A 12,891-nucleotide genomic window follows, 5' to 3' on the forward strand; every position below is an offset into this window, starting at 1 on the left:
TTTTTGCAGCTTGAATCCGCTGTCACTCCTGGTCCAGGATGTAAATTCACGTTAAAACGTGATGTTTTATCACACCTGGTTGCTTTCTATTGGGGGGGGGGTCGTTCCGAGGCGCTTCCGCAGTTAATCTAATCCAAGATTGACTGCTGTTTTTGGTGAATTCAGTAACAAGCGAATTCACCAAAAACCAGTTCCAAGCTCACTTAGGTTTCACTCCGATTAGGTCTGGTGTGGAAGATCACCCCAATTCCCTGCCTCTTCCATCACTCCGATCTAGCCCCCAGTGACCCCATGCGACCTGTCCCATCATCCTCTGCCTCTTCCTTCACTCTGATCTAGCCCCCAGTGACCCCATGCGACCTATCCCATCACCCCGTCTCTCCATCACTCCAATTTAACCCCAAGTGACCCCTTGCGACCTGTCCCATCATCCCCTGCCTCCTCCTTCACCCCAATGAAGGATGACAGTGTCCAGAGCCCCACTGAGCACGTGCAAGGGTGCCGATTCGAATAGTTGAACCCTCAAAGTATGTTGTGGTGTGGTAATACAATGTGCACTCACTACGCCTTGCTTGAATCCACATCACGTGACTTGCTTGGAATTGAACTGACTCCGCTTCCCCCTCAATTCAGAAGGGCAATGGAAAGGCAACCAGGTGTGGTAAAACATCACGTTTTAATGTGAATTCGCTTTGCTAGTCAGGAGTGACTCTGGATAAGGTGTGAAAAAACATCACGTTTCGCGTTGCTAGAACAGGAGTGACTGTGGATCTGAGCTGCAAACCTCCCACATGTGATAAAGCTCAAGGAGATGTACAAATAGAGAAAGAGAAGACATTTGGCCATGGGTTGTGAGTGGGGGATGGAAAACTCTAAAAAGGATAATGAGAAGATGACTGGCAAGGAACTGTTGCAGTGAAAAAGAAAAAGAGAAGAAAGGCTAGCAGGTAGGCAGACGATGGAATGGGAACAGATAAGTACAGAAATCACTTATGGGAGGGGAGAAGGAGGAAGTGGATGGGGGAAGAGGGAGAGAAGGAGGGAGGGGAAATTAACAATTAAAGGAGAAACTGCATCCTTTGCTAACAATATGCCTCAAACCAAAAAAGGAAATTATACCACAGATTCAACCATTTAGATTCAACCATTTAGAGTGGGGTGAAAAGGTAGAAACGCAACTGGGGAAATTAAGACTGAGACAGCAAAACCCACAAAGCAGCAATCCTGTATTCAGTGACTCTTGGGCCAACAAATACTAAGCCAGCCAAGTATTTTCCTGGACTGACCATTCCCTCCTGCTGAAGCCAGGTGCCAGCTTAGTTTGAGAAAGTTTGAGAGGATGTGATTGGACATCAGCGATGCTAGGGGGAATCAAGGCATGGTGTAGCTGCTTCTTATATGTCAAAGAAGCTAGACATTGATGGGCAGGAGCAGCACCACATAGAGATGAAGCAGGTGCCACATGTCCCCAGTCCCGGCTGAGATCTGGATGCAGCCGCAGCTGGAGTGTGAAACTGCTAGATGGTGTTGGTGCCAGATTTAAGCTGCTGCTTGACGGTGGCTGAAGGGAGGAGGTGTATGCATGAGGAGAAGGGATGCCCAAGAGAAGAACCAGTCATGACTGAAGAGGCTGGGAAGGTAGACATCAGAGGCAGGGGTAACCTGCTGAATTGGCAGTATGAGGTTTGCTGAAAGAGATAGGGGCTAGTGCCCTAAAAACCTGGCTGCTCAGCTGTCAGCTCACCTGGGTAGGTGGCATGGAAATGGGGACCAACAGTGAGGGCCATGGGATGATGGCCAGATATGGAGATCCAGAAGCAAAGCCACCCATTTCCCATCACCAGAAGAAGCTGAGAAAAGGACTAGGGCTTCAAGTGTACCCTTTCCATGGGTTGACCTTTTTGCCAACCTGGTATTGCCCAGGACCAGGCTGAGGAGAAAGAAACGAGAAGCCTGAAGAAGATATATATTCTTCACAGACCTTTAAAGATCCCACCCAGCCTGGTAGCAAGAGAGAGGGCAAAGGATGGGCATAGCAAAATAATGTCATACTTTCCTGTTTGAACCTCTAAAGGTTTGGACCCTTTACTTGACGAATATGTAAATAACTCAAATGTGTAAGCTGACTGTAAGACTTTGATACTGTTCAGGGAACATAAAAGCTGAAGGTCTTGGACCCTAGCCTGGCACTGGGAGGGCAGGGCAATCCTGCCATTGAGGGGGGGGGGGAGGGAGGGGAAGAGGTGATCCCAAGGACTTCCAGGAAAGTCTACAGCAGCCTGCCGTAATAATAATAAATATATATTTATTTATTTATTTATTTATTTATTTATTTATTTATTTATTTATATCCCGCCTCTTCCGATTGAGGATCGAAGCAGGTAACAACAAAGTAAATACAATATACAACAATAAAAACAACAAGCTCCCCAACCCACCCTCCCAACTATAAAATTAGACAGTAAAAAAAGTTTCAGAAGTACATAACAATACATCAAAGTTAAAAAAAATCACAAGTAAGAAAAATAATAAAAGGGGGATTCAATTGGTTCTGGACATTATCAATCGGGGAAGGCTTGCTGGAAGAGAAAGGTTTTTGTCGCCTTTTTAAAAGCCTCGAGTGAGGATAATTGGCGAATCTCTTCCGGCAGGTCATTCCAAGCTTTTGGAGCGGTGACAGAGAAGAACCAGCAGCTTACAGGGTTTGTTGATTTTTCAGGGCAGCAGTCTCACCTTGAGGTTTCTGTCTTCACCCTGAGAGGGAGGCTCAGGCTAGGCCCTGAGATAGGGCCCCCTAGCTTCAGTGTATGTTGCAGAATGTTCAGCTCTTTTGGGCTGTGCCAAATCTAAATGGTCTCAAATCTATTTGCCCATGGGTGTGGACAGGGTCTGCAGTCCAGTACCTTCAATACTGAAAGATTTTGTGGCTCTGTTGTTATTGCTCATTGGTTCACTCAGGAATAACAATGGCTTTTTAGTGGATGAAAAACAGAATTCACCAGAGTTGGCGGACTGAATTGTGAACTAGACTGTTAAGTAGATCAACTCTTGGCAATTGCCTACACCAGCAAAATCAGTAAATAAATAAATAAATAAATAAATAAATAAGAACTAAAATGATAAACACACACTAACCAATTGTATAGAATGTAGTAGGAATGGCTGCTTACCCTTGCAAAGCAATAATGTGCCAGCTCTGAAGCGTCACCTCAAACAAATCATCTACAAATGGTGTACCTGTTTGTGCCAGCACTTCTACTGCACTCCCATTGTCAGCAGCAAGGAGTCCCCCACTTTTTTGACTCTGTGGTTGGTATCAACTGAACCATAAAAGCTTCCTGTTTATCTGAATATATTTATATTTATAAATTTTATTACATTATTTTTAACTTTCCCTATATCAATAGATTATTTGCGCATCAATAAAACCATCCTGCGTAAACTCATAAACCAACAGCAACCCATAATTCATATAAAATCTGTGTTAATCACACAAGCAAAACAATAGTCAATGAAGCCCCAAGGCACAGGTACAGAAATAGGTCACAATTTGGTGCAGAAATGAGACTAGGAGCAGTGCAAGCAAGAGGCATGCAATAGCTTTTCCACCACAGTAGAAAAAAGCTCTCCCAAACATCTCCACATAATGTGTAGCTCCCAACAGTGGGATGCCCAAGAGGGCTCAAGCAGGTACTGTATATAGAGGAAATACTCAATAATAATAATAGTAATAATAATAATAATCCTCAAGCAGTTATATAGAGGAAAAGGTGCTCCTTCATCCCCAATGAAGACCCCAAAGAGCCTATAACTTTAAACATCATCACTGACAAATTTGAACCAGAAGTCTATTGGCAGCCAATAAAGTTCCTCTTTAAAACTGGTGTGAAATACTTTCTGTTCTCAACAGCAATCTATCTGCTTCATTTTGCACTAAATGGAGGTTGTGTGCCATCCTCCAGGGCAGCCCCATATAGTGTGCAGTGCAGTGATCTAGGTGAGAAGTTTGCAGTGCAGGAATTACTGTTCTACTTATTCCTCCTATACTGCTTATGTCAATGTTCTTTTATCAATTGAATATTTCATCTGCACTTTTATTACCCATGGATAATTCAGAGACAATGGCTAAGCAATTTTTTCTACCTATTTGGCCCTGGGCTGATAATCTGTTTCCTCCCCTCTCCCAGTACTGCATATCTGAAATCCTGCTTACTACAGATATTTCAGTGGGATATTTAAGAGAAGAGAGGATCATACGATTTGCAAACTAGTAGTCTTAACAGCACAGTACTTACTTGGAAGCAGGGGTCACAAATATCAAAAGAACTTATGTTTATACAAAATAAGTTTGGGTTTGGGATGCAAATAAGGAAAATTCTCAATTCTTCCTTGGTGCCTGATTACTGTATGCAATAAACAACGTTTCTCGAAGTATTTCAGGAATTGGCATGAGATTTTAAATCATTGCTTGTATCAACTGGTGCCAAACAATCAACTGAATGTGGAATACTAATATCATTATGTTCTGTTTTTTTGTAGAAACATCTCTTGGGTTATATCAGGTTAATGCTGCAAAAAGGCAGGCAGGCAGGCAGGATAGCTGGCTGTCATGAGATAGAAAATTCTACTTCAACTTGAACTTTAATAGTAGACTTTAATAGTAGTGAGTAGCATCTAGGATAAGAGGTAGAAACCTGGTTGGTAGAGACCAGTATTGTCAATTTCACAGGCATGACAAATAAGCAGACCTAAGCTTCCCCTGTGAAAGGAAATTTCAGATAAGTGCAAAATATAAGAAATTGCTGGCCAACTGGTGAGACATTTTGCACACACAGCAAGCGATAAACAGACAAGGCTTTGCTAGTGGGAAGGGAAGAAAGAAGGCAATTTCTCTATTTACTATTCACTATTCTGCTTTGGTCAGACCCCACCTGGAATATTGTGTCCAGTTCTGGACCACAATTCAAAAAGGATGTTGAGAAACTGGAGCATGTCCAAAGGAGGGCGACTAAAATGGTGAAGGGTCTGGAAACCATGCTCTATGAGGAACGACTTAGGGAGCTGAGGATGTTTAGCATGGCGAAGAGAAGGTTAAAAGTCCTGTTGATAGCCCTTGTTTGATAGCCCCTCTATGATAGCCCTGTTTAAATATTTGAAGGGATGTCACATTGAGGGGGGAGCAAGCTGTTTTCTGCTGCTCCAGAGAACAGGACCTGGAACAATGGATCCAAGCTCCAGGAACAGAGATCCCACCTCAACATTAGGAGGACCTTCCTGACAGCAAGAGCTATTCAACAGCAGAACACACTCCCTCAGAGAGTGGTGGAATCTCTCTCCTTGGAGGTCTTTAAACAGAGTCTGGATGGCCATCTGTCAGGGATGTTTTGATTTTGATTTCCTGCATGGCAGGGGGTTGTACTGGATGGCCCTTGTGGTCTCTTCCAACTCTATAATTCTATGATTCTGTTTTAAGTTGATCTGTACCAAAACAAAGTATTACCTAGTACAGTCTCACAATACAGCCACTCACTAAGGGCGACTTAAGATAGGGCTGTGTGAATGATATGGCCAGATCTTGAATCAAATTAGACAGATGGAGACTTATCTAGATTGCATTGCATGTCAGTGTCCATTTGGTAGAGTTCTCCTGCATGTACAGTGGACCCTTCTGGACCCCCGTGTAAGGCTAATTCTGCCTATGCTCGAGCCCCATTCATTTGAATGGGGCTCGTGCATGTGGTGGCATAGCATGGTGGTGTGGCGGCATGGTGGTGCGTACCCCATTCATCTGAATGAGACGTGTCACCTCTTGCGCCCCGTGCATTCCCCTCGGCTTGCGCTCATGTGTATCTGCCCATGACATGCATGATTGTTTGTGTTGTGCTCTTCAATCATAGTGCATATATTTATACATGTAATTTTCTCCATGTTTGTACATGTTTGCCTGCAGAGTAAGCTTTGGGACAGGGGGAATTGGAGTTAAAATAATTTCCATGATATGCAGTTTCCAGCTTTACTTTAATTAGTTCACATATTGGTAAGCATTCTAGAGTCAAAGTCTCAAATTTCTCACAGTCTCAAGGCAGAAGAGGCTTGGAAATCTGTGGATTTCCTTTGCTAAAAACAAAGAAAGTTATTCTAACTGGTTTATCACATTAGCGGGAAAACAGGATTTCAATGAGAGTTAAACTAGAGAAAACCAGAAAATGTTGTGTGATAAACTTCAGGCATTTCCTGGTTATTTCTAGTTTAACTCTCGTTTAAATCCTGTTTGCTTGGTAGTTTGATAAATCAGTAAGATTCAAATAACTCTTTGGTTTAAGACAAATTTTACTGCTTATGAGGTGTGAATACCAAATATATTTACTAAAAATATCTTGTCCTTTTAGAACATGTGTGAATTTGTAAGCAAATTAACTTTTCTCTTAAATCAAATGTTCTCTTATCATCAATGGATATGTTCTTCATAACCAATTCCCTTACAGTTTGTGTGACTATATAATAAAGTTAGTGATACTTGTAAACCAGAGCTTTACCATACCCTCCAAAATATCACAGATGAAAATTGGGACACATGTGGCCAAACAACATTATAATAAAGCCAAGATTGCAAAAGTTATAAATGAGGAAGAGCACAAAAGCTTTCTCCTTCCACCAGCTGCATTAATTGTGAGCAACCTGTGTTTGCAAAACTGTGTTTTGCAGCAATTGAACTAAGCTGAGGACAAGGGGAAAAGCAGGGAGATAGAAACTGGAACATTTTTAAAAGTGCTGAAAAAGGAGGACAACAGGATTAATCAAGATTGCCCTGCCAAATAAGGAAAATTGAAGGGTATGGTTTCACTTTCAGAAATAAGCGCAAAGAAGCAGGTAACAGTGGCTTCTTTGCCTTTCTAGAATGTGCAGAATATTTATACAGCCAAGTGTATGTGAAATGGATCTGATGCCATTTTGCTGAATAGGCATTTAATAGGCATTTAGATTAAAATTCCAGGGGCGGGGAGAAAGGCTTTCACTAAAACGTAAAGTGTGTGGGATCAAAGCTGAAAATTGTCAGAGTAAACATGAAGTTTGAGATGGAGAGGCTTGGGAGAGCTGAAACCAATGTAGCTTAACTTTTCATTATTGCCTTTCTCCTTTATTTGGTTGTGGCAGTGTTTGCCCTGGCAGTCTCTAGCTGGCAACTGACCTTTAAAGCAAGATTCTACAGTGACATGCAGGGTGAGGAGAGAGAAATATGGCAACTGTACATTTCTGCTTATAAACAATCTGTTGATGTCTTGATATCATGAAACAAGAATGTTTGGTACTATGATATTGGTTTTCTCTCTCTTTCTCATATATATATATATATATATATATATATATATATATATATATATATATATAAATGTTCTACTAGAAATGATGAAAATTCAAAGTATATACTCAAGATCACTCCCTGTCAATTAGAGGATCTTTTTTCAAATTTGTAATAACCATATTTGCAAGATTGCCTACACATTGAGTATGCCTTATCTAGAATTCCAAAATCCAAAAAAACCCTCCAAAATTGTCCACATGGGTGGCTGAGATAGTGACATCCTTGCTTTCTGATGGTTCAGTGTACACAAACTTTTTTCATGCACAAAATTATTTAAAATATCATGTATAAAACTAACTTCAAGCTATGTGTATAAGATGTATACGAAACAGAAATGTATTTCATATTTAGTTTTGGGTCCCATCTACAAGATATCTCATTACGTATATGTAAATATTCCAAAATCTGGAAAAAAAAATCCAAAATCCAAAACACTTATGGTCCCAAGCATTTCAGATAAGGGAGACTGAACCTGAAGGAGGTAGGATTCTCTAACTGAGGAACTGGCATTAAAAGACCATTAAAATGAGCAAGGAAACAGTGGGATCACTGTTCAATGAGAATGGTAAAATACTAGCAGATCACAATGAAAAGATAGAACTACTCGAAACCTATTTTGGTTCAGTTTTCTCCCAAAAAGAGAACTGTCTGCTTCCATGCAGCCGCAGAGACCTTGGCAAGGGATCTGGATTGCAAAACAAAATAGACAGGGAGTGAATCGGGAATCATCTTATGTAACCTAAATGAGTTCAGATCTGCAGGGCCAAACGATCTGCGTCCCAGAGAATTGAAGACTTAACAACGTTCTGTCTGAACCATTTGTCATCATTTTTGAGAAATCTTGGAGAATAGGTGAGGGGACAGAGGACTGGAGAAGGGCAAACATTGTCCCTCTCTTCAAAAAAGGCAAATAGTCCAAAATATTACTGACTAGTCAATACTAGGAAAATACTCAATACTAGGAAAATATTAGAACAGATTATACAGGAGTCTGTCTGCAAGTATCTTGATGACAATGTAGTGAGCAGTAGGAGCCGGCATGGGTTTGTCAAGAACAAATCCTGCCAAACAAATCTTACACCTTTTTTCAATCAGATCACTAGTTTAGTAGATGCTGGGAATACTGTAGATGTCATTTATCTATATTTCAGAAAACATTTGATAAGGTTTTCCCCATAATATTTTGTTTAGCAAAATGATTAAAGCTGGAATAGATGTCAGATGGATCCATAACTGGTTGGAAAAATGTACTCAAAGAGTTGTCATCAATGTCTATGCTTCAAACTGGAAGGATGCCTAGTACTGTACATTATAGATCTCAAATGTCTTATACATCTGTACTACCTCTTACAGTCTTAGGACATTGTCACACCAGCCTTACGTCTCACAGCAATCATGATATGAAAGGAAACAGGAAGATACCACCTTGAAAATAATTTTTTTATCACACCTCTCTTCTTTCACGCACTTGCACTGCTTGGAAATGCCCCCCACACACTTCAGTTCCAGCATTACAGCAGTCAGTACCATGAGGGGCCCCAGTTCTTCTCCTCCTCCCACCTACAATTCTAAAGCAGGTTAAGTGTGTGATTTATTTATTTTTAATTTTGCTGTGTTTGCATCATTATGGCAAAAACAACTAAAATTAATTTAAAATTATTGTTGTTTTATTTTATTATTTTGCCATAAGTAAGCAAACACAGCAAAAATAAACATAATATAGCAATAATAAAATAATAAATAATAAAACTTTAATTTATATCCCGCTTTTTGTTACCACAATCAAAGCGGCGTACAACCTTTTAAAAAATACAATATATACAATAGCAATAGCAAGTACATTTCTATACAGCTTATCAGTGCACTTAAGCACTCCCTAAGTAGTTTACAAAATGGAAGCTAATTGCCTCTAACAGGGACTGCTTTGGAATAGTGAGAAGAAGGGGGAGAGACAAAGAGAACCAGGCCCCATCCTACCACGTGGCTGCCATAATGCCAGAAACAGAGTGAAGAGGCTTTTTGTACTGTAATTGTTGTTTTGTTGTTGTGTGCCTCCAAGTCATTTCTGACTTTTGGTGACTCTAAGGTGAACTGATCATGGGTTGTCTTTTGGTGGGTGTTTTTTTTGGGGGGGGGGGCAAGATTTCTTCTTGAGTAGGTTAGCCATTGCCTTCCCTGAGGCTCAAAGCATGGGACTTGCACTGTGATACTTGTGGTATAATAGTGATTTCGAGAACTAATTGACAGGTTTTGCCCCTCAATGAAAAGGTGCACTACAGTAACTGGGCAGCAGCAGAATGGAAATGATGTCACCTGATCAGTATTGCCCAAAGGCTCTTTTATCCTGTTAAAATTCTTTTTGCCCTTGCTTGGTAAAGTCCTTACTTGAATCGCCAAACTGTAAAGTGGAAATATTCCTTTTATCTTTTGCACAATTTATTTATAATTTTCTTTCTTTGGTATATTTCTGTCACTCCCAGTTAGTACAGTCTGCCTTCCATATTCTTGGGGGTTCCTCTGTGAAAGAGGAAAAAAAATGCAAATATGCATGGATGATAATAGGGGCCTCCTCTGCCTTCCCCATTCACCCTGTCACTCAGCTAACTGCCTGCCTAGGGCTGCTGGGTGGTGACTGGGCAAGTGAGGAAAAGGAAGGGAAGAGGAGGAGGAGTGCACGCATGCCCTTCCTGTCTGCCCATTGTTAGGAAAAAGCCCAGGATGGAGGAGGAGTGCTCACACTCTGCTTAGCTACTCCAGTTTTCTCCAAGTGAAAAAGCCCCAAATGGAGGAAGAGAATGAGCATGTGTGCATCCTTCCCAGCTGTGTGGCAGGGGGGTTGTCCTTCAGACATAGACAAACCCACGAATAATCAAACCTGCAAATGTTAAAGCCACAAATTTGGAGGGCCAACTGGTATAATTGTCCTCTCCGTCTCCCTTTTTTCCTTTCTGACCATGCTGTACAACATGTTGGCTGAGAGGTGAGGAGCCTGAGTTGCTGAGCGAGCTTTATGGATGAGTGAGGATTTGAATCCAGGTCTCCCTGCCCTAGTCTGACAGCCCAACCAATACACCTAACTGACTTTGCAGTGATCTCCAGGAAAGAAGTAGTAGTTTTATCAGCCAAAATATTCAGCCTTGCCTGTAGGAATGGTGTGGGAAATGACCCAGCATGCAGATGGTGTCAAGCAAGTTCTTCCCATCTCCTCCGATGCTGTGGCCACTTTATAACTGACCAAAAACTTCTGAAGCTGACTTGTAGGTATGGAGGTTTTCTGGTGGTTTTCCCATCCCATGAGTTGCAGCAACACCTGAGATCCAATCCAACCCCCCCTCCCCATGGTTGTGGCTCCATTATAAACATTAAATCTTAGTCAAATTGCGTAGAGATTTGGTAACATGTGACAAAAGAAAAGCTGTAAAAATAAATGTGTTTACAGATGCTGGGATTTAATGAATGATAGTGATGGTTCCAAAGTTGTTGGAATTTGTGTATCAGTGGGGTACTCTAACATATGTAGTTTCTGGTGCCCAGCTAATGTTTTTCTTTCAAAACTCTTTCCTCCTTAGGATGGAAGAAGCACTTTCATTGGTCATCAGCTTGGTGGAGTCTTGGAAGTGCCCAACAGCAAGGACCAAAGGGTCAAGTCAGCCAGAGCCATCCAAATCACTTACTACCTCCAAACCTATCATTCTGCAGCCCAGGATCTCATTGGAGAAAAATGGGAGAACGAATTTTGCAAACTTATGCACAGGCTACAGCCACACTATGAGGACCTGCAGCTCTACTCTCTTGCCTCCTTCAGCCTATGGAGGGACTTCCACAAGACCAGCATCCTGGCCCGGAGTAAGATCTTGGTGAGCCTGATGCTCATCCTGATGGCAGCTATCCTCTCCAGCTCCATGAAAGACTGCCTCCGCAGCAAGCCCTTCCTTGGCCTCTTGGGAGTACTCACTATCTGTATCTCCAGTGTCACTGCGGCAGGGATATTTTTCATTACCGATGGAAAATATAACTCGACTCTGTTGGGAATCCCTTTCTTCGCAATGGGTAATTATTTATCTTCATCATAATAGGATTAGTGTGGCTTAATGACAGGATTGTAAATTGTGTCCTGTACTCCAAAAGTACAGGGTTTTATTTATTTATTTAGCTTCAAGAGTTTTTTTTTTATCCTTTTAAATTGATCCATCCCTTTGCCAGGGGGAAAAAACTGAACAAAACAAAACTGCAAGGGTGAAATGACTGTGTTGAAACCTCAGCCAATATGAGAGAGGTGTTTTATTGATCCAAGTTACAAAATGAAGGAGAAATTGTTATTGAAAACTAGTCAGCTCAGCAGGCAGGATGGATAGCTGCTGAACAGACTTTGATGGAGGACTGATAAGAAGGGCAAAAAGGGGGTAGTAGGGAAGGAAGGAGGGAAGGAGACTGAAAAAGAAAAGATTTCTAGCATCCATTCAGCTAGAATCTTTTACTCTGTTTACATAGAGAGGGAAATGGGTTCAAAGGGACTATAATCTGGAGAAACAAACATTCTGTGACTATGGACTTTATCACACAAGGGAAAATCAGGGGGATTCAAAGGGTATTATCCAGGGAAAGTTGCGTAATTATGGCTTAGATTATCACACATATCGCAATTAGAGAGGATTTATCCCAGGAATAACCAGGGAGTAACCAGCAACAGATCATTCACGTATTTCCCTGTAAATGATTTGTTGCTGGTTAATCCTGGGATAAGCCCTCTTTAATTGCGATGTCATGTGATAATCTTAACCACGATCACATGACTTTCCCTGGATAATGCCTTTTGAATCCCCCGATTTTCCCCACAAATGTAGATTTATTTGTGGAAAATAAATTTTTACTGAACGCAATTAGACTCACCCTGGTTTTAGAACTTACATAGTTATCTAGTAAATATTTACCCAGAAGGAAACTGAAAAGCATTTGGGCACAAGACAGCAACCTAATTCTTCAGACCTACTTTGGGCAAGTCACACTCTCTCAGTCTCAGAGGATGGCAGTGCTAAACACCCTCTGACTGGCATACTTTGGACACATCATGAGAAGACATAACTTACTGGAAAAGACAATAATCCTTGTAAGGTAAGAGGTAGTAGGAAAAGAGAAAGACTGCATTATAGATGGATAGACTCAACTGAGGAAGCCATGGCCCTGGTTTTGCAAGACCAGAGCAGGGCTGTTGATGATAGGGTGATTTGGAGGAATCTTATTTGTAGGGTCTCCACAAGTCAAAGTAAACATGATGGCAATGAACAACAATAGTCCCTTCCTTGACAAGACATTGCCTTATAGGAGCAACTTGCTACACTTAGCCACTTTGCCTTCACAAGCCAACTATCACACACCTCTTTCTTTATACATCTCTCCCACTCTCTCTTTCCTAATCCCCAGTTACTGTGATGAGAGAAGAGGTGTCCAAAGTATGCCAGTCTGCTTCCATGGAGAGTTCAGTCTTGATTGGTCTCCCCCCCCCCCCCCCCCATATTTGTTGACAAGTT

General features: G+C 41.4%; 1 protein-coding gene across 2 annotated transcripts in view; it reads left to right on the plus strand.

Annotated features, from left to right (window-relative positions):
• Positions 1 to 12,891, plus strand: part of LOC149313425 (patched domain-containing protein 4-like) — a 103,248-nt gene that overhangs the window by 35,099 nt on the left and 55,258 nt on the right. For both annotated transcript variants that reach the window (XM_089519090.1, XM_089519091.1), the window contains exon 2: positions 10,933 to 11,413. In XM_089519090.1, coding sequence (XP_089375216.1) covers positions 10,933 to 11,413 — 481 coding nt within the window. The remainder of the gene's footprint in view (positions 1 to 10,932; positions 11,414 to 12,891) is intronic.

The sequence above is a fragment of the Sceloporus occidentalis genome, unplaced genomic scaffold (assembly GCF_023333645.1).
Source record: "Sceloporus occidentalis isolate IW3139 unplaced genomic scaffold, rSceOcc1.0.p SCAF_4, whole genome shotgun sequence".
In the NCBI taxonomy this organism is placed as follows: domain Eukaryota; kingdom Metazoa; phylum Chordata; class Lepidosauria; order Squamata; family Phrynosomatidae; genus Sceloporus; species Sceloporus occidentalis.